This window comes from Bipolaris sorokiniana (assembly GCF_000338995.1).
Source record: "Bipolaris sorokiniana ND90Pr unplaced genomic scaffold COCSAscaffold_17, whole genome shotgun sequence".
Taxonomy (NCBI): domain Eukaryota; kingdom Fungi; phylum Ascomycota; class Dothideomycetes; order Pleosporales; family Pleosporaceae; genus Bipolaris; species Bipolaris sorokiniana.
The window spans coordinates 416,397-444,313 of record NW_006911911.1 but is presented as its reverse complement, the minus strand read 5'-3'; the positions used below and the strand labels follow the sequence as shown (position 1 = coordinate 444,313).

Here is a 27,917-nt window from a genome sequence, read left to right as displayed (position 1 = left end):
GCACGTGACTGGTCCATTCTACGAGCATACCTTTCTTGACTGTCATTGTACATGCATTTGACTTCAACAGATCCATACCGACCAATTTGTGTCTACGAAACACTTCTATCTACGAGAGAAATTAATCACTACCATCAATCTGAGTGTCTGCAAAGCAAGTACGTACGTTCACTGGACATGACTATACAATCATAACCGTTTACTCCATAATTCCATGCGTTATCATTACAGTCGTTAATTCCACGCCGCACTAGTCATGCTCATAATACACGCCTAAGCAGTGCAGGGTTCTTGCCCAGCCCCTGGACAAAGGAAACATGCATGTCGGTTGTAGGTGTTGCACCAAAGCAAACCCTCGAATGAGTCCTCAAATGTATGCCAAAACACCAGTCCGTAAACATCCCAATACCCCCTCCAGAATTCCTCCGTTTACCAGCCAGACCCTGCTGTTAAAAATCGTCAAGGATGCTGAGATCGGTATCGTTCTCCTTGACAACACCGCCTTCCGTAAGGATGACGACTGATACACAGGCCGCATATGCCTCTCTGATAGCACAAGCCATGCATGTCTCTTTGATATTCGCCACAATAGCACTGTGTCCATGGTGGGCGCACCAAGCTCTCGCAAATACCTCGTTGTCACTGACACCAAGTGCCTCAATGGCCAGCACATTCGTAACCTGCTCATGAGCGCTCTTCTTCTGCTCATTCATGAGTGCTAGTGCCTTCTTCCCAGGTGATGACTTGGACGAGGTAGGTCGAGGCGTGCGACCGGATTGCAGACCCCAATCTGTAATGTCCACAAGGCCCTCATCGATTTTGATTGCTTTGTACGAGAAGTCATAGAATAACACTGGGTAAAGTCAGTATGAGATAATTAATTTGAATATGCAATTGCTTCGTACCATGAGGCCCTTGGTGGCAAGGGAAGGCATTGATAAAACTGACGTCGTACCGTAGCTTCATCGGCCAGCTCTCGCCACCACAAGCGAATAAGATCGCAGCATCAAAGACCATTGGTGGGCCAGAAGCACCCCGGCCCCCTTCTGGTCGCTCTTTGATGGGTACAAAACGGAGCTTCTCCATTCGTATCAAATCTGTGACGTCTTCCGTATCCGGCATGGGTATGTCGTAGTCATCGATCGGATAACTGTCCTCTATTGTTCCCAAAGGGTTTGTACGATCATCCATACTTTCAACATCAACCGGTATGAGCACTGGATCTGGAGACTCAAGCTGCCTAATCTTGACGCACTCTGTCCGTTTGAGTTCAGGGGTGTAGATGCATGGCCCAATCCAGCCTGCGATTTGCTTCACCCCACGCGCAGCTCCTAAGACTTTACCAACAATACACTGGGCTGACCAGTAAGTGTTGGCACGGTACTGGAATCCAGATGCCGGGTGCATGTGCGTAAGGTACTTGAGAGCGTCGCCAGTATCCTGATCGCAGTCGATCAAACTGTTCATGATGAGCCACGGTAGTGTACGACCTGGCAAAATAATACCCGAAAACCACGACATGGCATCTGCAGACCTGTCTTCGACAGCCTTTTCATTCGGGTCCCGCTCGTCTAGAATGTACTCGATCTCATCCATGTTGGGCCACTTGAGGGTCGCAGCAAAGATCCGCAGAGCTTCTATCTGTCTACTCTTACTCTTGAGGTCAAAGCTGAACGTACTTTGCGTGGACGATGTCCGCGTTTTAGTAATTTCCATATTCTCAAGCCATCGCTGTGCCACAGCTAGGTCCCATGTTATCATGGGAGGCAGCTGCGAAATCAGCTTGCGCTTGGACTTTTCGGAATGCCCCTTGGAATGGATGCGGAGGTACAGCTCTACAGAGAGTAACAGCTGATGGAAGAACTCTTGCTTCTTACGCTGATCGGGCGCATCAAAGAACTTTGCCACAACCTGGTTTCTAGGCTGTGAAAAGTCTATCCACTGCGGATTGCTCAATACAGTAATGAGGTCTGTAATCTGTTGATCAATACGAATATGGCGGCGGTCCTCATCGTATCGTTCTGGATCTTCGATGAGCGTGGTATACAAATAGTGGTACAGATCCTCCGGGTCCTATTAAGAGCAAAGTTAGGGAGACGAACCAAACAGAGAAAAAGCACCCGGCGCACGGTTGTTGACTGACATCTTCATTGAGTCCACTTTCCAGCTTCTGTAGTCTGTCGAGGATTTGCAAGAGCTTAATTTTTCGCGGTTGGGCGTCACCAGCAAACTTGATGGGGGCATGACTTGTTCCAGACTTGCTCACCCAATAGTTGAGCGTTGTAGTGCCCGCACTCTTTCCAAACGCATAAGCCATGCACGGGTACTCATGAGACGACCACGGGAATTGATCATCGCGCGTGCCCGTCATGTTGAGCGAAATATCCCGGTATGCCTGCTGCTGAAAGTGTGCGCGATCAGTTCGGCTCTGGTGCTCAGCTTCCAGAACCGCGTAAAAGCGATTGTATCCATCTGGTGCATTTGCTATAGCGTCTCGATATCCCTTGAAAGTGGATGCCCCTGCACAGATGAGGTCATCTGCTTCAGCTGGGTCCAATGCATCCTCGGATCTGTATCCTTTCGGCGGCCATCGTCTCGACTTGCGAAAGTCTTCAAGGGGCGTCGGGTGGGAATACGACCCGGCGCGACGAGAGGGCGAGAACTTCTGGTATGGTACCATGTGAACCTCGCCCCCACTAGATGAGGGCCGAATGGGATTTGGCTGCGAGCCATGTCTAGCGATGCGCGTGCGGGTGACGACGGGCGATGTTCGTGTTCTTGAGCTCTTTGTGAGCTGCAGCTGGTTGAAGTCGTCGTTGAGCTGCGGAAACGGCTCAGTAGGGAAGGCATAGGGCAGGGCACAGGGTGCCGAGGGCGGTTCGGGACGGCGCGCCCCCCATTGACTATCATACTGGCGTTTGCTAACCTCGCGGCGAGCGTATTCAGATGTCATCTCTTATGCATAGCACTCTGTGTGAGCAGACTACATCCAACTCTGTTTGCAAGTAAGTGCGTGGTCAAGGACTGGGTGGGTCTAGGAACATGTCGCGACGCTGTTGGCAGGCCGCCAGGGCACGCGGGGTGGGTGTTTCTGGCGATACCGGGGAGGTGAGACTTGACTTGGTAGCAAGCGAGGAACATGGCGAGGGTGGAGATGTGGCGCGCCCGCTGGAACAATCACCAACTGACCTTCATAGTACTAGAGTCGCAATGCTACCGCTGCCGTGTCTCGATCAGGAACAGGACGCGTTTACCGCGAGGCGTGATGGAGACGTCTCGGTCGCGAGGCTCTGGAGGTATACGTCGGCACACGACCTGTTAGGTGCGGTTTCGTGACAGGACACGCGTGGAGGATGTAGTGGGGGTGGGGGTGGGTGGAGGGCGAGAGAGGGTTTCACTTTCAAGACCAGAGGTCAGGTCATGGTCGCTAAGCCGATGAAGTCGCCGGAAGCCGCACATTTCGTTCTGCGAACCCTTCCCTGACGCCCTTACATCTGTGTGTACATCTCCGCTGTCAGAGCGGGCATGTTCGAGGGCATGTTCTGACGGCCTTGGAAGATGTGACGGCTAGCCTCACATTGCCGAACCAGGGCGGCCGACTGATTGACTAGGGTGCTGCTTACCCCATTCTCTTATTCGTCCACGTTACTCACGGGATGCCCTTAGCGGCTCGACCACGATGCGCTCACTCAGTGCTCCAACAACACGCCATCGGCGTTCAGCTCAAAAGGAGGGGTTGATTCCACGACTGATGCTATCTACCCAATAGAACCGCTGCTCCATTCCACCACACATGACATGCAGCGTGTACAATCATACATGCCATAGGCCAGGAGCTGATATCACACTGCCTATGTATCCTGCACATGCCACGCTCCATCAATGCCCAGACTCCCAAACTCGTTCCGTGCAGCTTCGGAGACTGCTACCGGCGTCCGCAGCTATGTATGCTGTGACGAACGGGCGGGAAATGGAAGCCATGGGGCCAAACATGGCCTGCCCATTGTCTGCCTCGGAAGCATGAGCCTGCGACCGATGCGGCAATGCGCCCTCCAGAGTCTCATAGGGCTCCACGTGGGCGGACATACACTGTCAGATGCCCTGCTGTCGAGTCATGTCGCCAGCTCATCGTTCGACCCGTCTATCTTTGAGACTCCCATACAGACGTGACCACGAGGCATTTCCAAGTCCAAAAGGACAAGATAGCCCACGAATGTGAGGAACGCCAACTCGCGGGACAGACGGGAGTCCGAACAGCACACACATAGTAGCGCTATAGGACCACACAGTGTCAAGAGTGTTGCGCGGCAGTTATACGCACAATCATTATACACCTGATTCGTTGGTGTGAATACCCGTGGCTGACGATCCGTTAGGAGGAGGGACTTGGGTGGAGTTGGCGGTAGACGCCGACTCTGGCTGCTTCTCCATGATGTATCCAGTCCCACGGTCGACCAGGCCTTTGTAGTAGTCTACAAGAACTTCCGGCTTGGGAACTATCCGCCAGTCCAGCTTCCTCAGAAACTCGAGCTCCAGCAGCGCCAATTCACGAACGCTGACTCCACCGACTCTTGCATACAGGCTATTTGTCCAAAAGCTATCACTGAGGCCCTTGGCTGCAACCGTCGCAGCTGTTATAAGAAACCGATGTACAGTCAGACTGCTGATTGTAAAGGCGGGGTACATGGCGCATAGCTTGTCGACGTAGAAGACCATGGAGAGGAGGATCGGCGGAGATAGGGTCGCGTGCACGATAAGACGGGAGAGATAGTCGCGGACGGATATGCCAGGGGGTGCTCTGTAGAAAAGAAAAGGTCAGCAAGAGTTGCCTCAATCAATCGTGGGCAAACGCACCTTGAATGGAACCTTGTCAAAGTACCGTCCCGCAACGGATAGCCGTCGTTCAGGCGCACCAACTCCATGAGCATGTCGGAAATAAGCACACCAAGGTCCTTGACATCGCAAGTCTCATACTGAAGGGGCATTACTTTGAGATTGGGTTCCTCAGGACGGGCTCTTTTGGCTGGCGAAGTAGGCACGCGCAAGACGGTGCTTGCATCGGGTGCAATGGACCCAGGCTCTACCACAGGGGGCACACCATCGCGCGACGTGGGGCGAGCAGAGGCCAAGGCATTGCGTGCGGGCGCAGCAGACTGCGGAGGTTCCCGCAGCTGAGGCTCTGGAGGCTCCGTGACTGCAGGCGCGGCGGGGGCGGTGCCCCGCTGTATGGGCGGGATTGCAGGTACACTCTGTGAGTCTATAGCAGGAGCAATGGCGTTGCTTATGGTGGGGTGGTCCTCAGTGGAGGCGATGGTGGAGGCGATAGTGGTGGTGGTGGTACTGGTGGCCGGCTCGGTGAGAGTTTGGGCGTGGATGTCAATGGTGGGCGGAGGGCGGTAGGTGGGGGGAAATCCTGGCGGGGTGTACTGGGTGCCGTGGTCTGCGTAGCTTCTCTTGCGGCTCTGGGGTGAGGGCGCAAAGGCTGGTACGGGCGAGGGTTGGCAGGCGGTTGGCTTTGGCGTTTGCGGCGCGTCGAATCGCCGCTGTGCTGGATTGGTCACGGCAAAGCGGGGGGAGTGTGTGGTCGAAGAGATGGAGGTACGTCGCGAGGCATGCTGGTAGGGGCGGTGGGCGGGAGTGTGAAAGGTGGTGTTGGGCGAGGGAGGTTGCGAGATGGTGGGCGAGGATGTGATCATGTCTGAGATGGAGCGGGTAGCGGGTAGCGGGATGCTAGGGTGGAGGAAGACGACAAGGACGGGCAACGGGTGTGCGCATCATAGCCGGGCCCAGTTGAGGCAGGAGGGTATTTTTGGCGGAAAACGTGGAGAAGAAAAAGGGGAGCGCAAGGCCAGCGCAAGGCAGAGGCAAAGGCAAAGGCCTGATCCGGCATGCCAGAACAGAGGGTAGCGATGCCGGTCCTGTGAGGTAGGGCTTGGCTGGCGTTCAGGCGATAGCTGGGGCGCACGTGTGACGTCTGGGGACTTTAGTAGGCTGCCAGTGTGAGGCCTGGCAACCATCGCTTGACAGGCCGAATGCGGCGCCCCCATCTGGGTTGCGGTGCAGTCGAGGAGACTAGCTGTTGCCGAACAAGAAAGTAATTCTCACCGCATGTCTTGGGATCTCCTCGTCTGTCAATTGGCCACAGAGCAGCTTGTTGCCCAATGATACGAGCCTGGGCCGTACCTGCGACATGGAGGGAACATGTCCAGGCCAAAATTTCCGGAAGATGACGACTGTTTGTTAGCTGCCGCTGCCCCCTAGCTCCGACTGTGGGCTAGAGAATTTGCTCCCAGCTAGTCATGTCTGCCCTGATGCCACTGACAACCATGTCCTTATGCGCCTGCATGGCGTTTTTTCTCGCTGCTGTTCCGCGGGCCCGTCGACGGCTCGCTCGCTCGCTCCTCGTTGCAGCGGGTGTGGGCGTGAACATCTCCACAGGTGCTTACTTAGTAAGTAACATGGCAGCGTAGTTAGTCCAAGGCCCATGTGCGGCATGCGATTAGATAATCGCTCGTGCCATGGTCGTTCCTGCCCTGCGATAAGATGCTGCTAGCCCCAGCCCCGCCCAGCCCGCGCTAGCCCGTAGGTAGCCGGAGCACGTTGCCCATTCTCACATCCTCACTCGACAACGTCTCGCACGCCTGTCCGAACGGGCTACTACGCTCCAAGAAGGCCCGATCGCCCTGCCGACACTCAGAGATGCTTGTGGCAACGGCGACATACATACATACATACATACTTTACATATTTACGCCCTGCTCTGGTCAACTCTTACATAACTACTTACTATCAATCCTCGGACTACTCTACTTACACTGCACGCCTCTTTGCCGCACTTTCCGATGCACCACCACACACAACACGGGCGGCGAGCGGGGGAGATGGCAGCCTGTCTACCCAGCCAACCGCCTCGCTTGGCTGCTGTTGTCATCTACCCATGCTCCTCGCTAACATGCAGTCCTTTCCGCGTAGTAACCTCCTTGTCCCCCATCACCGTTTCCCATTACAAATGCCATGCTTACGTACATAGCACCAAGGGCAGGAGTCATGTCTCGGCACTAGCTATGCCTGAATGCCTGAATGCCCGAATGCCCAGGCAGTTGGCCTTGCTATTACCTACTATACACTATACTATGGCACATCACCGACCCACCCGTCTCCACCCACGTCAATTACAAACACATCACCCGCAACCACATCTCTTATTTCCTGTAAAAATCTCAATCGTCACATGGTTGCACTAACTAACGCCGCTTATCTGCCCTTCACCCTTACATGGCTGGTATCGCAAAGGTCGCATGCAAAATAACAATACAAATAACCGCTCCCTTTTCATGGCCCTCTTTTCTTCCTTCATGTCCTTTTGACGTGCTCCGGTGCCTCGAGCTCGGCTGAAAAGCCCTGCTGCCCAATCGGCGGACTGTGTAGCTCTGCTGGCGCCGCTTGTGTGCTCATGTGCGCATACTTCAATTGGTCGAGTCTAGGAGAAAAAAGACGAGCGTCAGCATGCATTTACACTCACAGACTTGGTCTCATAACTTACTGCGCCTGGCTCATGCCGCTCGTACTGCTCATCATGCTCAGGTGTCCTTGGTGCGCTATCGGGCTCGTCCATCCACCCGGGTGCGCTTCTCCCACACCGTGTTGGCCATATTGGGGCGGCGAGCCATATCCATGATCGCCGAGATGGCCTGGCGGCGGCGTCGCATATCCAGGCCGGGCCGGTGCGAAGCCGGGTGACGCAAGTCCTCCATCGCCATACCTCGCTCCAGCACCACCGTATTGGCTCATGTGTGGATCCAAATTGTTCGTCGCATTATGGTGTTTGATTGTCCTCTTCAGCGAGTTGGAACGACCAACAAAGAAGAACAGAGCTGCGCACAAGGCTAAGAAAGCAACACCACCTACCACTATGCCGGCAATGGCTCCGCTCGACAGTTTGTGACTGCCATTGTTTCCATTGCTAGCTGGTGTAGATGTTGCCGATGACGAGGCCTCGGCGGGAATTGGCTCACCAGGCGCTATTTGGAAGTCTGCTGCGGCTGCAGCCTGTACCTGTGATGCCAACGTCTGTGTTGAGTTGGGGTTGATGACACCGACCATATGCTCTCCAATACAGCTTTTCGGTGCTGCACAGTAATAGAATATCGGTTCTGTCGAGTTAATGGTAATGTTGAAGTATGTAATCTACCAAAATGTTAGCCCTTCTTAAACATCTTCGCATATCTACAAAAGACAAACCTGGCTTGTGTCGTTGACCCATTGCGTTTCAGACCAGAAGCCTACTTTGCCCTTCCCCGTCTCCTCATAGGGTACACATGCTGAACCAAACTCTGCTCTTGCAACTGAGTGATCAGGCGGATAGAATTCCCAGCTGACAATGTCACCGACTGATACATTGTGAATCTCTTGCGGCGTGAACTTGAAGCCTCCCGCACCGGCTTTGATCAGGTGGACCTTTGGTTCTCTTGATGGTGTTGGCTGTGACGGTGCTGATGATGTAGTCGGGTTCCCCACTATGCTTGTCATGATATTGTCGATCTGTGCTACAGCTGGGGAAACGAGCAGTTGACTAGCAGCAATTGCCAGCCTTGCGGTGGATGTGAGCCTCATTTTGAGGGATCATATATTAGCGTGACGGATACAAATATCAAAGTACCTCAGCGTGCCGTTTCTAGTTGTAGGCCTGATTTCAAAGACCAATCGCATTCGACTCGCGCTCCTGGCCGTTAGTAGTAAAGCAATGTATTTTCAGAAGAGTAAGAAGGTAGAAACGAGTTACGAGGGGGGGAACAATGGGAAAGTAGCCTATACGGCTGAGCTCAACCTTGAGGCACGATCTAGCCCTAGATCCATCACGCCAACCTCAGCCCGCCAGCCACATTTTGGATACTAGTCAAGGCAATAGGTCAGCGCCTTAGGGCCACCACCCTAAGCACTCTTTGTTGTTCACACGTCACCAATCATCACCTCCCTTGGTGGTAATCTTGCAGGATTGCCCTTGCCCAGAGCTGTTCGAGGCACCTTTGAGGCGTGCAGTAACGGCAGGACATGCTGGCCGGTAACAGCGGGGCTCTCCGTCAGCTGTCAGCAACACACTGGAAGGATGCTTGAAATGGAGGGTCAACATGTGTAAATGTGGGGAGTGGTGAGGCTAAGTTGAGAACTATTTTCGGATCCCCTCCCCACCCACTACGCGCCGCGTAGGTATTTTGAGAACCTCATCCCTTATTCCTTATTCTGCTTCAAGGGTTTCCGAGTGTGTTGCACGGCAATGCCCTTGACAGGTTCGCCCACAGCCCGCACTTGCCTCTGCAAGCAAGGATAGGGAGAAGGCCTGGGCGGTTTGTGGCTGTCCCTACTTTCGCGTGAGTTGGGTTAGTGGAGCGAGCTGAGTTGTCGTCAAGGAATGAGCGTTAAGGATTCTGAGCCACCAGCACTGAGTGAGCCTAGCCTAACTTTAATCTGTGCCAAGGAAGGTGGATCTATCGCCTTGGCGCATTGGGCAGGCTGAGCTCAGCATCGTGCTCCAGGATAGCGCTGCGAGGCGTATGTATTGATGTATGCGCTGGGAGGACCGAGACAGTGGTTGAAAGAACACGTGAAAGCGGGGAAAGTAGATGTAGGGGTGTGGCCGTTCGTACTAATGATCAGCAAGCGAAGTCCACGCCGCAGGGTCGAAACAGGAGTTTTTACCAACATTGTCCATCTTATCAACCAACATGTGTGAGTGAGTGAGACTCGGCAGTTGAATGAGGCGGTGAAGTGCATGCTGGCGCCTTCCCCATAAGGCTAACTACCAGCCGGATGCTTGCTTTCTACAGACTATTATAGTGCAGTATGTTTGCCCAAGAATCGAAGATCGAGCTCAGTTCCATGATACAGATGATACAAATGAATTGGGGTTGGGTATCCCAGAGGTACGACAGCATCCTATGAGAGAAATCAAACGCCATGCCATGCAGAGAACAAAGACAAATCCCGAGCAGCGCCATCCGCCGATCAAGCACCGCCTGCTTATGAAGACGGTCTTTTCATAGGACTTCTGGTCCCTGAAGTCTTGGGACTTACGGCGAACAGACCAACCGCTGGCATCTTAGGGCTTTTCAGTGCATTGACCGTGTTTTCTTGTCTGGCGCTGGGCTCAAATCTCTTCGAATCGTAAGGGGCTCTTGGGAGGGGTGAACTCTGCAGTCCCATGGCTGTGGTCTGCGGTCCCTCGTCAGTACGACTTGATATATCATTCATCTCTTCGAACTCGCTCTTTTTCTCCAAAAGCAGTTCCTGTACTTCTTCCAAATGCTGCTCCAACATGTCATCTAGTGTATCCTGAGATGACTTTATAAGATTTCCGAGCTTCTTGCGCATCTTACGTTGGCGGCTCGGGTCCCAAACAAAGTGACTATTCTTTACGAATATCATTGAATGCTGCAATTGTCAGATATGATACAGCCCCGAGGTTGAGTGTTGCTCACCGAGTAGTACCAACTGGAGATGGTGTCGTCTGTCGCTCGCTTTATCGACTGAATCGTTGTTTCAGCCACAAAACCGATAAGACACTCGACCGGACTATCGGGATCGGTGCAATTTTCTACAGACTCAGTGGCTGAAATCTCAATACCATGGAGTAAAGCTTACCGTTGTGGCTAAGCAAATCTACAAGTCCGAGATAGGCATCACCGACGCCCATTAGGAAGACTTGTGTCGCTTCGTTCGGCCTAGACTTACGTTAACAGATACACGAAACGGTTATATGACTGATTTACTCAATATAGTTATCCCATAGATAGCTCGCGAGCTCACGTGTTTGCTGCGCACGAACCACCGAGTTGTCTGATTTTGTGAAACCAATGTTCGGCTAGCTTACGTTAGCAGGCTTTGATACTGAAGACTTGTGGAAACTCACATCCTCAACTGCTACCACTCTGGGAATATTAACGTCAATGACCTGGAAGTCATTTTCGATGGCCCAATCAATGTACCTCTTGGTAACATCAGTCTTCAGTCCAAAGTCAGCCATTACACAGTACAAGACTGTCGTTGTACTTACGAGCCATGTATTGTGTAGCTCTCTCTTGCCAGACATGGGATCAGAGTGGTCTTGGAGACTCGGTGGGTCATGAAATATCACAAGTAGGGGATATTGCTCCATGAACTTCGGTCTATCATAGGTAAGTACAAACGTTCACGAATATTGTGCAGCACTTACGTGGCGATGATATTGTGCTCAAACGTCTGTGCCAAGCCAGCTTTATTGATCTGAAGGGGAGGAAGGGGAACCATCGAGTGCTCTGCAGCTAGACGTTGACTCTGCCATTCTCGGATGATTTCGTGAAACCGGTACGCATCCTGGTATCCAGGGTCTGTTTTATCCAGGTGTTTCGGATAAAGCGACTTCCAATACTTTGAATGCTGACGTTTGACGTTCTCTACAATGTATACAGCGCTATCCTTTGGTGCTGGAAGGTCATCACGCAAGCGATCCGGAGGCTCTAGCATGAGAACTTTGGTTACCGCTAGCGCAGAGCGTGCAATCGACCGCAGATTATAACCACCTTCGAGACATACAACGAGCTTTCCCTTGGCTAGGCTCATAAGCATATGTGTCATGTGACCATAGCATGCAGGCGTAACAAAACACCCACCCAATAAGTCGCCCTCGGCTGCATCAAACCCAGCTGAAATGATGACAAGATCGGGGTTAAATTCTGTAGCGATCGGCATAACGACTTGCTGGAAAGCGTAAAGGTATTCTGAATCGCCCATCCCATGTTCTGCCCATGGAATATTCACATTTTTTCCTTCGCCACGGCCTTCACCGCAATAGTCGAGGTTGCCGTCGGGTAGATTAGGATAGAAAGTTCCATCCTTGAAAACATGCAGCGATATGTAAAGGACATTGGGGTCATCGTAGAAAGCATGTTGTATGCCGTTGCCGTGGTGTACATCCCAGTCCAAAATCAAGACTTTGCGACAAGTTTCTGGATAAGCATTCTGACACACACGGGCAGCGATTGGAACATTGTTGAAGATGCAGAATCCTGACGGTTGATCGCTTTCCGCATGGTGTCCGGGAGGGCGGATGATAGCAATGGCGTTGCGCACAGCTCCCTGTACTACCGCTTTACAAGCTTCAATAGCACCACCGGCTGCGAGCTTAGCACATTCGTAGGTCGAGTTGTTGAGATAGATTGAATCAAGCCGCTCAGCTTCGAATTTTAACTCGTCTGAGGTCATATCTTGCCAAACGGTTAATTATGATTCAATCAGACCGAGGATAGTCGAAACTTACTTTGGAATGACTCCACAAGGTCGTAATGTTCTTCAGTATGAATGAGCAGTATCTCAGGTCTTGTGGCAAATCGTGCCGCAATTCTCCAACAGTGATCTTCTTTGTCTTCTTCTGAAGTGCTAGAAGCCACTAGACCAGCCTGCTTGAGCTCCTCAAAAATCGAATGGATACGCCGAGGGTCTTCAGGATGAATGTCGTCTGGGTTGATGTTCATATCTGGGAGTTCGGCATGAAATCGCATACGAGGGTCGTAAACGAGTCCCGTTTTTGACGTTGGGTAAATAAGTGTAGAACGTGGCTTAGGAGGTACGCGGACTTGCGGGCTGGACTGTTGAGCTGGAGTCAGTCTCGATGCATTCATCTTATCTGACCAGCTACTAGGCGATTTAGTCGTTCGGTGGGATCCGGGATTACTTCGATGTATATTCGGCTGCAACAATGGACCTTTGGATGGACTATGGAAGGGTAGTTGCTCTTGTTTGGACAGCGGTGGGCCCTTACTACTGCCAAAGATTTTAGAAGTAACGATTGTTTCTGGTGCATGGTCACCGTTTGGCTCTGTGGAGATAATTATTGAGTCTTCCCCCATCGGGAAGTCTTCGTCATCCATGACTTGATTTGATGGACGGCGGAGCGGGCTGGTAAGCCTCGCTTCACACTCGCGGGCCGGCAGCTAGGTAGGTATGTTAGTATAGAAACTATGCTAAACAAAGAACCGCATAAGTTGATAGAGGTGGTCTCATGAATGGAAAAAGAAATTTCAGGGAAATAATGAGAGTCTTGGTCCTTTTTAATGTCATGCGTAGCCAAGGAAGCTGAGACATTTTCCAGCAGACGCAAGACAGTAGCTAGAGACATGAGTGAAGACGTACAGCGCTAGTCTTGTTTCTCTAGAATCAGTAGTTGGAAGAAGTGGGGTGAAGTAAAAGAAATCCTCTGATGCTCAAGAAACGAATACTCACTAGAAGATCTTGCTACCGCATCGAGCTAGAGACCGCAGCCCACTGTACGGTAAAGTTGCTAACAGTTTTGATTTCGTAGCAGTCACAGCTTTGGATGGGTGGCGTCTGCAAAATTGTTAGTAAAGTTGATTCGCCGCTGCAGCTCTTGATGGCTGATAATCATATCGCGTTCAAAGTCGAGCGACACTCGGGAGCTTCATGTACCAATTTCTGTCTCCGAATAAAGCGCTAATATGGCTGCAACTATCGCAAGTAAGGCATCGGTTGATTACACCTTTCTTCAACCAGGATTAGGTGATGTCGTTTTTGATAGTAGGGGATAAAGTGGAGCGCTGCATGGCAGGTTCCATAGATGGCCAAGGTTTATCGCGTGACTAAGCGACGCCAAGTTATTTAGCGCCATACGCAAAATGCCCTTTCATTCTCAATTATGGTATTACTACGTTATGCTAACTATAGACTTGAGCTTCTATATTTTTCGAGCTAGTACTCTAAGTACTATTCATTCATAAAACCACGTGTCTCATGGCTATGCAATCAACGCAGTGCTACCATATTCGATCTTCATGAAGGAACGTTTTAGGTAACTATGCAATGTTGCTTTTTTTGGGTAAGGATTGTGCAATTAGTCCCTATTCGTCACAGTTTTGAGTTGCAGCTCTATTCCTCGAGTCTCTCCTCATGAGTAGCGGATACATTTCATATGTCCATGCTATTAGGGTAGGCAACGGACACGTGTCGCGTTTGCTCCCCAGAGACCATACAAGCTAGAGCTAGTTGTATCGTGCTGTCTCCCTAGCACATCTAATCCAGATTGAAATCACTTGAAGTACGCAATTATTTTCTTTCTCTCAGGCTCTAGACATGACTATATTTGGGAGTAGTATCCAAGTTTGTGGGATTTTGTATAACAATATTGTACCTTTGTAGGACAAAAAACAAGTCTATTGCGCCAGTTTAGATTGGAGGAAAGATACAGTTACATAAACAGGAACTGCTTAGTAGCTGTCGAGTGTCGATTTTAGAGTATAGCCGACAGTATCCAGGCTCTCACAAAAGCCGCGTTGGCCACCCGACTTCCCCCGCTTCTTTCTCGCCAGATTTCGGAACCCGGTCCAGAACGCATTCCCGAGGCTTAGGATATGAAAATAGAAAGCGGGAAAGAGGATCCGCAAATACATCGTTCGCATGGGGGTGAGACGAACTTCTCCGCGTGGTAGCTATACCTCGGGAACTAGCTTGTGAGGGAACGCTAGAAAACGCAGTGCGAGGGGCGGCTCCACTATCTTGCAGCTGGCCGAGGGGAAGATTCAACGTCACCTTGTATGCATGTGTGTTTGTGGACAGTTGTTGCGGTAATTATTATTCATTGATTTCATGTTTAGCATAACACGTTCTTCGCTAAGCCCTTATTTTCATCCCCGCGTAATCCGCGCCTAGCCAGAAGTTCCGAGAATTTGTCGGATCCTTGATGTAATGAAGATTTGTTTCAAAGTTTAGGCGTCGCCTTGCTCTGTCCTGACTCCTAAGCGTTGCCGTCAATCTTGGCAATGTAGACCAGAAGGTCGAGGACACGGCGAGAGTAACCCCACTCGTTGTCGTACCAGGAGACGAGCTTGACGAAGTTCTTATTGAGGGAGATACCAGCCTTGGCGTCGAAGATGGAGGAGCGGTTGTCACCGTTCAAGTCAGTGGAAACAATGTCGTCCTCGGTGTAACCAAGGATACCTGTATTGCATTAGCTTGTGTACGCAAGTTGCTTATGGGAAAAGACTTACCGTTGAGCGAGCCCTCAGAAGCCTCCTTGACGGCCTGCTTGATCTCGTCGTAGGAAGCACCCTTCTCGATGCGAACAGTCAAGTCGACAACCGAGACATTGGCGGTAGGGACACGCATGGCCATACCAGTGAGCTTACCGTTAAGCTCGGGAATAACCTTGCCGACAGCCTTGGCGGCACCAGTGCTGCTAGGAATGATGTTCTGAGCAGCAGTACGTCCACCACGCCAGTCCTTTGCGGAAGGGCCGTCAACGACCTTCTGGGTGGCAGTGTATGAGTGGATGGTGGTCATGAGACCCTCAATGATGGTGTACTTGTCGTGGATGACCTTGGCGAGAGGAGCCAAGCAGTTGGTTGTGCAAGAGGCGTTGGAGAGAACCTCAATGTCGGGCTTGTAGGTCTCGTGGTTGACACCCATGACGAACATGGGAGCATCAGCAGAGGGAGCGGAGATGACAACCTTCTTGGCTCCGCCCTTCAAGTGGGCCTTGGCCTTCTCAGTGGTGGTGAAGACACCGGTAGACTCGACGACGTAGTAAGCGCCAGTCTCGCTCCATGGAATGTTGGCGGGGTCCTTCTCCATGTGGAAACGGATAGTCTTGCCGTTGACGGTCAGGTTGTTGCCGTCAACCTTGATGTCACCCTTGAACTGGCCGTGTGTGCTGTCATACTTGAGCATGTATGCCTGTGTATACGTCAGTCTGCATAGTTCCATCAAAGGAATGATACCAGTGCATCAGGCCGAAGCAAACGCTTGCTCTGGTGAAAGGTTCTGGATTGAGGGGGTGCTTACAGCGTAGTGGGGCTCGATGAAAGGGTCGTTTACGGCGACAATGTCGACGTCGTTGTGCTCGATGCTGAGACACAGGGTCAGCTTTAATATGCGTGAATGGGATAAATCCCAAGGGTACTTACGCATTGCGGAAGACGATACGGCCAATGCGACCGAAGCCGTTGATACCAACCTGTGAAGATGTGTCAATGGCATGCGTCTGGGTCAGGCGGGGTACACAATGGAGCATACCTTGACGACCATGTTGAACTGAGAGTGATGCTGTGAGAGAGTTAATAGACTTGAATTGAGGAATGGAGATCAGGCTGAGCTCACTGCTTTATATATGAGAAGAGGTGACGAGCAGGTGGTGAGAGGCAGATTTTTGTGGTCGGTGCTGTGTTTTGTTGGGTTTGAGCTAGGTGGGGTGAGGGAGGGGCAAGCTAAATAGCTACCAGCCCTGAGGACGTCACAGAGTTTTAGTCGTTCTTTTTCTGCAATCGGACATGCAGCTCACGCCTAGACCCAATTACACGCTTTGCTCCCTCGCACACATCCGGCCGGTTGGATTATTGTCAGATACGGCAGAGGAATCGCAACCTCGGCCAAAGGTAGTCAGAATTCGAGGCCGCGGAGTGCACCGGAGGGCGTGAAGGTCAGCCTGAGTACCTTTTGGTCAAGTGGTACACTAGCCAATGCTACATCAACCACCTCGCGACATGCTCGTAGCCCGACGCCAAGTACCTTGATGCTGTCGTGAAACTTACAGCCTCATGCATATGCCGCATAGCAATATAACGGCCTGTGGCTAGACGCCGGTGAAGGCACGCCACGCCGCGCTGCGCAATCATTGAAGCGAAACGCTTACGAAAGAAGTGTACGTGGATCTTGTAATCAGAGCGAGTGGTCAAAAGCACGTTTACGCGGCACAGCTGGCCGCCGCCGCCGTCATGGGCAAAAGCTTTTGTTGGTCATTCGATAAGGCAAAACCAAGAGTGCAGCACGGCCACAACGGATCACCGGTTCGTGGGGAGGCGAGGCGAACATTATGTGTGACCACCGAGACTCTCCCCACCAGCCAAAGCCGACCTTGGGTTAGGATGAGGCGTGGCGTATCCGCGGCCGGGACGGGGTTCGATACGCATATTGCATTATGTTTTAGGGGTCCTGAAGCCCGCCACGCTGCCGCCGTCCGGTGTTATGGTGATTCGCTGCAAATCGAAGTTACTGCATTCAAGAGCTGGGGTGCGAAAGCATATTGGCGCTGGAGTTGGAGCTTTGTTTGAAGCCGGAGCTTTAAGCTCGAGCTCGGAGCTTTTGTGGCATACTAGTAGCGCTTGTCCCGCCTCTGCTCCGATCACGGGATTGCTATCTGGTCGTGCACCTCTATAGGACGTTGCCGTCGGCAGGGTTTTGAAATACAAAGGCTAGGTGACTTGAGAACATCTTTTAGCAACAACCATGAACGCTTGGTAACACTTTGAAGGTGGTAGATCAATTCAGTGCAGCAGTGCAGCTCGACTACTCCTATCACTGGCACCATATGGGATCTGCGACGCTTGCACATGGGCAGGAAACGTTGATTGCAATGCTTTCCGGCAAAACCTAAAAGCTTATCGACAGACTCTAGCTTGTACTCATAATGCTCCGTGCTGTGGTTTTGGAGGAGGTACAGGCTGCTCTATGTTGTATTTGGGCTTGCTACCCCGCCATTGAGCGAATTTGCGAGCGTTTCGTACACAGGTTATATGCTCACTGAGGTACCCAACAATAGGGTAAAGGGGAAGCGACTATGTGAGTTCCATGCAAAGTACAATAGATAAATCGCTTTACCCCTACATAGCTTGGACGGGTACATCTTTGTCTCGTGCCTTATCGCCCTGTAAAGCGAAGATGTGGCATGTCTCGCTTGATCCATTGTCAAATCGAGGACTGCTCGGCAATCGCGGTAAGAGCTCGCAACACAAGCCCTTGAGAATCCATGGCCTCTCTCGCCTCGTATCCATGTGCATTTGAGCCTCATTACGATGCACAAAAGCCGTTGCAATGATATATGGCGAAGCTGGGGCAAGTCGCTCGAAATGCTAACACTGAAACCCTCATTGGTCGATGAGGCGCTCGGGCCACAGCGAAATGATCGTTCCACCACCTTGGCGTTCCTCTCGCAAACCGCATTTTGCAAGACAGCTCTCCTGGCCCACCTTCGACTCCATCACCACCACGATCCATTGGCACCTCTAGGTCCCTCGACGGGAATTTCCCTCCTTTCTTTTGCATCTTCCGACACTCTCCACTCCACCCGCCGCCATGTTTCGCTCGTCTATCGCCCGCGCTTCGAGGAGCTCGACTATCGTCATTCCGTCCGCCGCGACACGCACAGCTTTCCCCAGAGCTGCCCCGGTAGCTTGCCAGCTTCAGCAGTCCCGCCAGGCACACGCCATCTCCAACCCGACGCTCGCCAACATTGAGAAGCGATGGGAGGATATGCCCCCTCAGGAGCAGGCCGATCTGTGGATGACGCTTAGGGACCGCATGAAGACTGACTGGAAGGAGTTGACCATGCAAGAAAAGAAAGCTGGTACGTACCTCGCTATTTCGCGTAACTGGATGCTGCATGGCCTTGTATGACGTATCTCTTGTTTTGATCGAGATAGCCGAACTTGGCCCGCGGCATTTGGTGTGCCCAACCTGAAGTCATCCCAAAGCACTGGAAATCATCATGAAGGCTTTGTGCTGACTGTGTTTTCTTTTTACAGCCTACTACATTGCTTTTGGACCTCACGGTCCTCGCCGACCCCCGCCTCCGGATGAGGGCCGCAACGTCTTCCTCCTCTCTTCCGCCGTCATTGCCGGTGCCATTGCCATCTTTGCCATGACCCGCATGTTTGCCAACCCTGTCCGACCCCGTACCATGACCAAGGAATGGCAAGAGGCTTCTGAGGAGTACTTGAAGGTACGTAACTTTGCTATTTTGAGAGCCTCAATTCGTCTGTGACGGTACTGACACTTTGCAGTCTCAAGGAAGTGAGCCCATTACTGGTTACAAGGGAATGCTGATCCAGAGCAAGTCTGAGAAGGACGTGCCAACTAACCAGAAGATCAACGACGAGTAAATAACCTGATTAGGAGCTTCACAGCAATCATACCAATACCGATACTACATTTTCTTTTGGTCAAATTCCCGCTTGGTACTGTCTGTGTCACATGACAAGATCGAAAGCCATCCGAGCGGAAGTCGCTGTCATAATAGTCCTCCCTGTACCCAATCTAGAGGCTTTCAAAGTTTATATGATTTCCACTTTGTTCCCACATGCAGAATTGGTGTATAGTGCATATGGTCAGAAATGTGAAAATGCGGACCGTTAGTAGTCAATTACTTATCTCTTTTTCTAGTATGAAACACGCGTTCTTTCCTACACTGTGATCATCTCAGAATTTCAATCACCGAGCAGATATCTTGGCGAAATGGCTGCATTTATGAGGTAAGTTTTCTGAACGACATTTGATCAATTCGTTCAGATGCGAAAGAGGTTTCGAGCAAAACTTGGTATCCATGATACAATCTTCTTTCTCATTACAGCGTGCTAAATGCAATACAAATGCTATACTACTTTCAAAATCCCCACGCAACATTCATCACCCTATTACATCTCTACTGAAAATTCCCCTTCCTCACTTTCCCCAAGTCTAAACCCTGCCCACCCTCTCACTAACATTACTCCCTCCCCCTCTTCCCCCTCCCCCTCTTCCCCCTCCCCCTCTTCCCCCTCCCCAACTCACCCACAATCCTTCTACCCTCCCCCAAACACAACCTATCCGCCGCCGAAAACCCCCTTGGCAGCCTGTCCCTACCAACCGGCACAATCTCATACCAAACCGCCACCGCATCGAACCTCCCAGACCCTGGATGAATAGGATTCTTCGCCATAACATTCCTCGCATGCCATCCCCTCACCACCCCATCATCCACCAGAAACAGTGGTGACGGAGGCTTCTGCCCTAGCATCCGCGCGCCACTGACACCAGCTATATAGTGCCCTGCTGTAATTTCCTGCCCAGAGTGGTATATCACAGAGTGCAATTTATAAACTACAGGCTCGGCATCTGCGTCTTGATTTGCCATGTAAGGTGTTAAATCAAGCGTCTCATCTATACCGATGGGATTCATGATTTTCTGTTTGGAGCCCGTGAGGGGGTCGATGCGGGTTAGTTTTAGGCCGATGCGCAGGTACTCTGGTGTTGCATTGAGGGTTGTGCGTTTGGCGTAGGTCAGGGGCGCACGGCAGGCGTTGCAGGGAATGCCTGGGTCGAAGTCGTAGTTTAGGGTGCGGGATATGGCTGCGGAGATGGTGTCCGGGTCTTGTTGGAGGGGATCGAGGGTGAAGCCGATGCCATGTTCGGGGTTGAGGGTGTTTGTTGTGTGGCAGGTGGTACAGGTGTTGGAGATTGTGTAGGTTAGTTTGAAGAGAGAGGTGAATTGGGAGGATCGGTGGCGGCCGTCTGCTGTTCTTTTTCGTTTGTTAGTTTGGAATGGGAATGGGTGATGGGAAATACTTACTCGAGGTTGAAGCTCGATTCAATGCCATCCCATATCCGTACGGCCAGTTCGTCGGCATCTTGCTGTGCAGTCATGTTACTGCGCCTTTCTGAGCGGGTATGTCGGTCGATTGCCACTTGGCTCATAGACGGGTTATTTCTTCGTAGCTCGTTAAGCTCCTCAGAAAACCCATCTGGGTTTTCGCAGAATTGGCGCTGGAAAAGTTGGTACAATTTGAACAATGAATCGTGACTATACGGAAAAGGTTGGGGATGGTATGGCGCAGTGTTGTCGACCATCTCATCACTCCAATAGTCTTTGATAACCGCCTTCAATAGACAAGGAAGGCATCCGCTGTAATGTTTTAGATCATGTTTTTCCATATCTGAAGGTCGAATTGTGCCACCATTCGGATTTCTATCATAAGCAGCTCTCTGTACTGGATCCATGTTCTTGTAGCTTTCGTTTCGAAGAATGCCCTGCGTCATGGCATCGAGAAAGTCAAGGCTTCGATTTCTATCAGTAGGATTGCAAGGCCATTTTCCACCGCCAGACTTGTGTTGCTTGATCCAATTGACGAAGCGGGGAAAGTGGAAGAATGGCTGCAGTGTTGCATTGCGATAGCAGTCGTTGCCAGTGTTTGTGATACCCCGAGGCCGTCTACTTCGCCGCTTGATGTCCCATTTCTTGCTGATGCCGTTAGCTATGAGGCGCTGTTTGCGTTGTTCTGGGCCCTCTCTCGCCATATCTCAGTCTTTGTTGTCAATTTCGTATACTGGTGCCAAAAGTGCAGCGCGGAGATATTGTCGAAAAGGATTGTGGAAATATCGGCACCTGTATGACGAGGCGATGAAGGGGAGCATGGCGTCTTTTTGGAGACACTATTACTAGGATAAATCTAGAAAACAAACTTCTTTACTCAATTTCAGATACTATTTTGCTGGGTTTCATGGTTGCTATTGATCAAACAATAGGAAGTCAAAGAAACTGGGCATTGTCCGTGTCCCATTAGAGTACTGCAGGGAACTGGAAAGAATTGAAAAGAATATCTACACAATGCATTGTGTGTAATGAATTCATTCATTGAACGAGTTGCTGCCAAAGGAACAAAACACAGACTCGCGCTTCAACTGCGCATTCGCACAAGTTCGGGACCTACAATGGTGTTCCTACGAAATAACACGCGCGCTAGGTATGTAGATATCAGCATTTCTTGGGGAACTTCTCTCACCATGGATTGCTGTAGTTTGAAGAGGCGTAACTACTTGTAATAGATCCGTAGTTAAGACCCGATGTTACTCCTATCTACCTAGGTTATTCGGGTGAACTTCAGGAATTCAGATCTTGTTGTAGCGGTGGTATCTAGCATGGGACATTCTCAACTCCACTCAAAGTCAGAATCAATACTGATCTCTCTAGTAAACATATTTGTTGACTAAACTGTAGTCTAGTCACTGTTGTGGAAAACCGGATAAATTCTAGCATTAGTGCTATTGCTACCCTGAAAATCTTGTTGAACATCACATCCTATATCCTTTTGATTCCACAGTAGTTACTCTCTCAAAATTGTTCCTTCCCTAACTACTCTTTCACTAGTAGGTTCTCTTTTTCCACATTTTTTTGGTAGCTGCTCTTGTCAGGGCAAAGAGCACTGCCTAACAAGCTGTGATGTTACACTACCTCGGATAGTTTGATGAGACTGAGAAGGCTTTTACCCAGGGCGTATTAAACGTTTCCTTTTAAATGCATTTGTGTGACCGGATACACAAGAATTCTTCCATAAGGTACGTGGAGAAATGGATGGCTCCCAGGTTCTGAGCCATGGAGTTGGTAGTCATATTCAAATAGGAGATTCGGGTCATATGTCACCAACGGCTCGACTTGATATATATCTTGCTCTCGGAGTTCACATTCTCGAAATCTTAGATTAACCGAAATCAATTTTGGCGATGCGTTGATCGGAGCAATTGCAAAAGCTCATGCTTGGAGACCGACCCTTGATAATGCGGCATCCCAGGTTCAGCTACTCTTCCTACATCGACAAAGACCAGTCTTGAATGACCTGACCGTCAATCTTGAAGTCTTCAACATTGAAGATGCTCCAAAATTCCAGGTCCTGTTTTACACCTGGAGGAGCCCATTTCCTGATGAACACCCTGAGACGCCGTTATATAACGACTTCAACGCCAAGCACTAGATCGTAAACTATAATAGAAATAAAGTTCAGTCAACCTATAATCTTTTTAAGGCCCTCCAAACATTGGTCATTCGGTTTTTAGACTCGTATCTTTGGAATGATATGACTTGCATCAACCAGAAAGACATAAAAGAAGTCAATGTTCAAGTCGCAATAATGGCAAAGATCTACGCGGCCGCACATCGCGTCATTATATGGCTGGAGAAAAGTGACGAGGAAACCGAACGATGCCTCCATCTCCATCGGCAGATAGAAAAGCCGTTGGCTGAACTTACCGGGAATGGGGAGCTCGGTCCAAGCGCGTCACCACTTATTGACGAGCTCTACCGCTTGAGCCCAGGAGAGTCTCGGCTTTGGAAGATTCTAGGGACTCTCACGTCAGCTGAGGATGCCTGGAGAGCATAGACGAGACTCTACCGTCGAGGCCGGTTCAGGCACATGTGGGTTATATAAGAGTCCATCTCTGCGAAAGATCTTCTCATCATGTGCGGAGATCATCACTTCACCCCTCCGTACATGCGCACACTGGTACGGCTACATATCAAAACTCAACACGCACTCAAGTCAGCTCGCAAACCCCATACTCGTTCAAATCGAATCCAAGGAAACCATTGTCGACCGCAAGCTATCGGTTGATGATCGGAAATTGCTAGTTACAGGATACGGCACTGTGCCTCCCGAATCATGGATTATCTTGATGATGCCACGTACTCGATGGAAGCAAGCATCAAAACCAAGAGACCTCATTTTCCTCTCGCTAGGCATTCTTAAGTCTCTTACCAACGCTACAGGAAGTTTGTACAATGTCGACTATAGCCAAGACGAACTTACATCCTTGGCCGCGGTAGCTCGTCATCTGCTTCTGAGCCTCCCATATATTGTCTTGTTATCATTCTGTGCTCGGTCTTGCCAATGAGGAACGCAGAGACTGGAGCCTCTCAAATGGAGTTAGGTTCTTGACTTCAGTGCACGAGGCATGTGTCCTATTGTATTATTGCACCGGGGCTGCATCGCCCCTTATAACTCATCACTGGCACAGAGGACATGTTCGTCTTAATCCCTACAGTAGGCTCTGTCGAAACCACCGCAGTGATATGACCGATTTCGAAGATTTTTAAAAGAGTCTCCATCCGTATACAATAATGGCCAATCCAATATTGAAGCAATTTGGCGCACTATCATCGAAGACGTGGATGTGTATGGACGATATCCAGCGGTGGAAAGTACTGGGGATGAGTTCCGTGCCTGGCTGACGTGGTGTCTCAAGATAAGAGGAGATTATAGCTCCGACCCTGCCACTGTAGATGGCTACGAAGAGATCTTGAGGAGCTTGAATGCATTACGGTAAGCTTTTATCAATGAGGCGGCGCTCCAAACACTACCATTAGTCGACGACTTAGACCAGGCCAATGTTTCCCAAATCAACAACGCCCTAGTCGGACGATACAAACGGATGATCGGGCTAGGCAACCGGAATTTCTTCAGAACCATGAATTACTATCTTATAATTGCTACCTGTCTATCTAGCTCAAATGAATTCTCTATTGTGTCTTTGCTCAGCGAGCGACGCACTAGGCCTAATGACCTTCAAGTATTCTTCATTCTACAAACATGAATATCAGGTTGTATATAGTGTGTGATTGTATCATTTCTAGACCTTAGACTTGATTTTCTCTTTCAACGGCAAACATCACGTTCTTTGCCAAAGTTAAAGTTGACTGTACCGCCTGTGACATGAGTTCCTGGTACCACATAATGGCCTGATATAAGCCCATTGAATACAGGTGTATTGTACATCATGGACGCTTGGTTTTGGTCTTTTGGGATGTTGCTCTGAGGTATATCCAAAGGCCCTCCATTTGCGGATAAGTTGATCTCCCTGCGCAGTCGGGCAAAGGACTTCTTCCGACCTTCCCCATATATAAGTGGCATATGTACATCAAAGATACCCAGAAGTGAATATGCCATGTCTTCTTCGTGCTTCGTCTGCCGTCGTCCCACCCACGACAGGCGCTCTTCAACGCTGAATCTGTCCAATGAACCCCCTTGAAGAGCTTTGATGCTTATGCCAATGATACTGTGGAGTTCCTGCAAAAGCGAGTATCTGTTACCGAGTCGATGTCCTTCGACTGAGAAGAATTTAACAGATGCGGGAGTCAATAGCTCTTGAAGCGTCCACCCTCTCGCCATCCATCTGCTTTGCTGGAAAGCAGGGTACCATTCTTGTTGGTCTGATGATCCACTAATTGGGGTGCCGGCTGAAACGTCAGAAAGATAGACATAGCATCGAGCAGCGTCGCGGTACCAGGCAAACATAGAGTTGATTGCTTCGGTGAGCTCTGCACTGCTCGATTTGTCGATGCAGCAGGTATCTATTCAGAAATAGCAGAGACCATTTTTGGCCGCCTGATCTGCACAGAACTGTAGCTTTTTGTAACCTGGCTTGGAAGTGTATGTGTCTATGTCTTTGCCGAGATCTGTGAAGGTGACTTCGTCATGATCTGGCCCCCAGGTGTGAGACAAGATGGCGTAACGGGGAACGGTCTGCCCCATAAATTATTGCAGGATGTATCCGCCATGGCCGTTGCGTCATAGAAGGCGCATATTAAATGAACCAGATTCAATAGTTAGCACAAGAAAACATAGCATAGAAGCAGGAAGTACTTGACATTGCAGAACTTGAAGTGCACAAGGCTGAGACTGATACTCGCTTGGCACATTCCTATCCAGGCAGCTTAGCTACAAGTCGTCTCTGATTCCTCTCCTTACCTCTCTCCGAGTACAAAGTCTTACAAAGTCACCTTTCCACCTCGCCATGGCCAGCACTTTCCACGGGCCCATGGAAGCTCACATCGCTATCCCAGCTCCACACTGTGGACCTGGTGGGACAATGAACTTCAACTTTGGGCCTGATAGAGCGGATAATGCTCTGCCAGCACCTCGTCGCCAGCTCGAACCTTTCTCCATGGTGCCTTTTGCGCCAGATCCAGACTATGTTGACAGGCCCGATATTCTCGCATGGGTACGCGACAAGTGCGCGGGAAACGGAGCGCAAGCAGCGCTGATGGGTCTTGGCAGAGTAGGGTATGTTGATATATTGTAGGCTTATTGTAGTATCAACACATTGAAATGTCGTAGCAAATCGCAGATCGCGATACAATACACCCATAGCATCCGCAATACGAGCCCGCAGACATTTGTTTTTTGGGTGCATGCTAATACCCCCGCCTGGTTCGAGGAAGCGTATAAAGATATCGCAGACCGGTTACAGCTGCCGGGCAGGGACGACCCCAAAGTGAACGTGTTACAGCTGGTTAGAAACTGGTTAGAGACTGGTTGCGGGATGAGACAAATGGGCAATGGTTCATGGTCTTGGACAATGTTGACGATGTAGAGGCTTTTTTCCCATCCCTGAAATGCAAGCGGCGTAAGAAAGACACTGACACCCGTGCTTCTCTAACCACCTACCTCCCTCCGAGTCGCAATGGAACAACACTGGTCACGTCGCGGAGCAAAGATGCAGTTTACGGCTTAGTGGGTGATCACAACAAGATGTGCGAAGTGCTTGCTATTAGCAAAGATGAGGGCCTCCAGCTGCTGCGCAACAAACTATGCAATCCACGCCTTGAAGAGAGCGCTCTAGAACTATTAGACGCACTCAACTGTATACCTCTTGCCATCATCCAGGCGGCTACATACATGAATCGATGTGCAAACATGACAGTGGCACGCTATCTACACGATTTTCAGAAAAACGACAAGAAACGAGAGTGTTTGCTGAAGTGAGATGTAGTCGAGTTGCGTCGAGATGAGAGTGCCTCAAGCTCGATATTGACTACCTGGCAGATGTCGTTCGACCAGATCCGCTACGAACGGCCATCGGCAGCTGACCTATTGTCGCTCATGAGCTACTTCAGCCCACAAGGAATACCAGAGTGGATATTGTGGCGATTCAGAAAGTACACAGTAAGGGTAACTGTCGCAGAAGATGATGATGATGATGATGATGATTGCGGGTTTGGCGAGGACCTGGCTACTTTACAAGCATACTCCTTGGTAACAACGACCGCAAACAATACATGCGAGATGCACGCTCTAATGCAATTCAGCACGCGAGCATGGCTGTCATCCTATGGTGATGCAGAGCGATGGGAAGGAGAATTTGTAAAGCTGATGGAGAAAGATTTCCCAGCTGGGTCGTATGAAGACTGGGAAAAGTGGCAGCAGTTGTTTCCGCACGTGGAACCACTTTTTCACAACACACCAGCTACTCGAGAGATATTACCGTCATGGGCCCAGGTGCTGAGAAATGCAGCGTTTTATCTATATCAAAAAGAGGACTGTACTACTGCAGCACAGATTACAGCAAAGACACTAGCTGTTGAGGAGAAGATTTTGGGTCCCAGTGACAGGGAAACTCTGTATACAATGACACAGTTAGCGCTAATTTTTCGGTGTCAAGATAGGCACGAAGAGGCAATAAAACTCAACCGGCAAGCACTGGAAGCGAGCATGAAGGCGCTAGGAGAGAACCACCCCAGTACGTTGGAGCAAATGGCAAATTTGGCATCATCGTTGTGTTCTCAAGACAAGTACGATAAGGCCGAAAATCTTTATCAGAAAGCTCTAGAGGGGTATAAGAAAGAGCTAGGAGAGAAGCATCACTCAATGCTGTCAACTATAAGAGACCTAGCTTTATTAATGTCTCGTCAGAACAGGTACAGCGAGGTAGAAAAGCTCTATCAAGAAGTTCTAGAGGAGTATAAGAAAAAGCTAGGGGAGAAGCATTACTTAACGCTGCGTATTATGAGTGATATGCCACAAATTCTATATGCTCAAGGTAGGTATGGGGAATCAGAGAAGTTATGTCGGCAAGTATTAGGAATATCTACCGGGAGCGCCATCCCCATACACTGATGCGTACCTACCATCTCGCCCAAGCTTTGCACGGACTTCATCGATACGTGGAAGCAGCGAAGCTATACCGACAAGCATACAATGGACTGGCAGAGCAATATGGATCTCAGCATCCACATACGGTTCGATATTAACTGCAGCTCAAACTAATGCAGAACGAGGAGGAAATAATGCTGGGCGACATAGAAATGAGGCTGAACAAGATGTAGATAGCCAGGAGAGACGGGAAGCCCATATTCCGCCAACAGAGGACCTGCTCTAGGTTCAAGTGTTTGCATTGGAGATCCATACCCCAAGATATCACGTATATTTGTATCTAGCTTCTTTTGAATACACAAAGATCCTGTAATTCTAGCATAATTTACTCCCTCATGGTTATCTTTTGCAAAAGTCCTGAATGAGTGAGAACGTCTGTGGTATCCCTCTACCATAGCAGTAAAGGATTGCTGTACAGTCCATGTA

At 50.2% G+C, this 27,917-nt stretch overlaps 12 protein-coding genes across 12 annotated transcripts; 4 read left to right on the top strand and 8 right to left on the bottom strand.

Annotated features, from left to right (window-relative positions):
• Positions 1–147: 147 nt before the first annotated feature.
• Positions 148–3,373, bottom strand: COCSADRAFT_41149 (uncharacterized protein). The gene is made up of 4 exons (XM_007706676.1): positions 3,190–3,373; positions 2,144–2,995; positions 906–2,073; positions 148–853 (listed from the first exon to the last, which is right to left on the bottom strand). The coding sequence occupies exons 2-4, from the start codon at positions 2,951–2,953 to the stop codon at positions 450–452; spliced, it is 2,382 nt and encodes a 793-aa protein (XP_007704866.1). The 5' UTR covers positions 2,954–2,995; positions 3,190–3,373; the 3' UTR covers positions 148–449.
• A 516-nt stretch (positions 3,374–3,889) lies between these two features.
• On the bottom strand, positions 3,890–6,107 carry COCSADRAFT_41147 (uncharacterized protein). Its single transcript, XM_007706675.1, has 2 exons — positions 4,855–6,107; positions 3,890–4,798 (listed from the first exon to the last, which is right to left on the bottom strand). Exons 1-2 carry the CDS (start codon positions 5,694–5,696, stop codon positions 4,327–4,329), a joined length of 1,314 nt encoding a protein of 437 aa, XP_007704865.1. The 5' UTR covers positions 5,697–6,107; the 3' UTR covers positions 3,890–4,326.
• An 813-nt stretch (positions 6,108–6,920) lies between these two features.
• Positions 6,921–8,776, bottom strand: COCSADRAFT_41145 (uncharacterized protein). The gene is made up of 3 exons (XM_007706674.1): positions 8,242–8,776; positions 7,544–8,187; positions 6,921–7,480 (listed from the first exon to the last, which is right to left on the bottom strand). Exons 1-3 carry the CDS (start codon positions 8,611–8,613, stop codon positions 7,354–7,356), a joined length of 1,143 nt encoding a protein of 380 aa, XP_007704864.1. The 5' UTR covers positions 8,614–8,776; the 3' UTR covers positions 6,921–7,353.
• Positions 8,777–9,664: 888 nt separating this feature from the next.
• On the bottom strand, positions 9,665–13,359 carry COCSADRAFT_41143 (uncharacterized protein). The gene is made up of 9 exons (XM_007706673.1): positions 13,255–13,359; positions 12,293–12,965; positions 11,210–12,239; positions 11,051–11,162; positions 10,907–10,984; positions 10,767–10,858; positions 10,639–10,718; positions 10,476–10,591; positions 9,665–10,428 (listed from the first exon to the last, which is right to left on the bottom strand). The coding sequence occupies exons 2-9, from the start codon at positions 12,900–12,902 to the stop codon at positions 10,018–10,020; spliced, it is 2,529 nt and encodes an 842-aa protein (XP_007704863.1). The 5' UTR covers positions 12,903–12,965; positions 13,255–13,359; the 3' UTR covers positions 9,665–10,017.
• A 751-nt stretch (positions 13,360–14,110) lies between these two features.
• COCSADRAFT_41142 (uncharacterized protein) lies at positions 14,111–14,601 on the bottom strand. The gene has a single exon (XM_007706672.1). It carries the CDS (start codon positions 14,433–14,435, stop codon positions 14,253–14,255), a length of 183 nt encoding a protein of 60 aa, XP_007704862.1. The 5' UTR covers positions 14,436–14,601; the 3' UTR covers positions 14,111–14,252.
• A 72-nt stretch (positions 14,602–14,673) lies between these two features.
• Positions 14,674–16,379, bottom strand: COCSADRAFT_41141 (uncharacterized protein). The gene is made up of 6 exons (XM_007706671.1): positions 16,141–16,379; positions 16,057–16,086; positions 15,948–15,997; positions 15,826–15,889; positions 15,033–15,717; positions 14,674–14,982 (listed from the first exon to the last, which is right to left on the bottom strand). Exons 2-6 carry the CDS (start codon positions 16,066–16,068, stop codon positions 14,780–14,782), a joined length of 1,014 nt encoding a protein of 337 aa, XP_007704861.1. The 5' UTR covers positions 16,069–16,086; positions 16,141–16,379; the 3' UTR covers positions 14,674–14,779.
• A 1,292-nt stretch (positions 16,380–17,671) lies between these two features.
• Positions 17,672–19,280, top strand: COCSADRAFT_41140 (uncharacterized protein). Its single transcript, XM_007706670.1, has 3 exons — positions 17,672–18,382; positions 18,561–18,757; positions 18,819–19,280. Exons 1-3 carry the CDS (start codon positions 18,112–18,114, stop codon positions 18,915–18,917), a joined length of 567 nt encoding a protein of 188 aa, XP_007704860.1. The 5' UTR covers positions 17,672–18,111; the 3' UTR covers positions 18,918–19,280.
• COCSADRAFT_30739 (uncharacterized protein) lies at positions 19,242–21,087 on the bottom strand (the record flags this gene model as incomplete). Its single annotated transcript, XM_007706626.1, has 3 exons — positions 19,242–19,273; positions 19,585–20,312; positions 20,363–21,087. The coding sequence occupies 3 exons, from the start codon at positions 21,085–21,087 to the stop codon at positions 19,242–19,244; spliced, it is 1,485 nt and encodes a 494-aa protein (XP_007704816.1).
• Positions 21,088–22,550: 1,463 nt separating this feature from the next.
• Positions 22,551–22,790, top strand: COCSADRAFT_44482 (uncharacterized protein; the record flags this gene model as incomplete). Its single annotated transcript, XM_007706722.1, has 1 exon — positions 22,551–22,790. A coding segment is annotated over one exon (240 nt), but the record flags the coding sequence as incomplete, so codon positions are not given.
• A 136-nt stretch (positions 22,791–22,926) lies between these two features.
• Positions 22,927–23,454, top strand: COCSADRAFT_30738 (uncharacterized protein; the record flags this gene model as incomplete). Its single annotated transcript, XM_007706625.1, has 1 exon — positions 22,927–23,454. The coding sequence occupies one exon, from the start codon at positions 22,927–22,929 to the stop codon at positions 23,452–23,454; it is 528 nt and encodes a 175-aa protein (XP_007704815.1).
• A 761-nt stretch (positions 23,455–24,215) lies between these two features.
• COCSADRAFT_164842 (uncharacterized protein) lies at positions 24,216–25,091 on the bottom strand (the record flags this gene model as incomplete). The annotated part of the gene is made up of 2 exons (XM_007706843.1): positions 24,216–24,910; positions 24,977–25,091. 2 exons carry the CDS (start codon positions 25,089–25,091, stop codon positions 24,216–24,218), a joined length of 810 nt encoding a protein of 269 aa, XP_007705033.1.
• Positions 25,092–25,419: 328 nt separating this feature from the next.
• Positions 25,420–27,583, top strand: COCSADRAFT_347812 (uncharacterized protein). Its single transcript, XM_007706842.1, is given in 4 exon segments — positions 25,420–25,622; positions 25,677–25,839; positions 25,857–26,310; positions 26,326–27,583. The coding sequence occupies 4 exon segments, from the start codon at positions 25,429–25,431 to the stop codon at positions 27,453–27,455; spliced, it is 1,941 nt and encodes a 646-aa protein (XP_007705032.1). The 5' UTR covers positions 25,420–25,428; the 3' UTR covers positions 27,456–27,583.
• Positions 27,584–27,917: the final 334 nt, after the last annotated feature.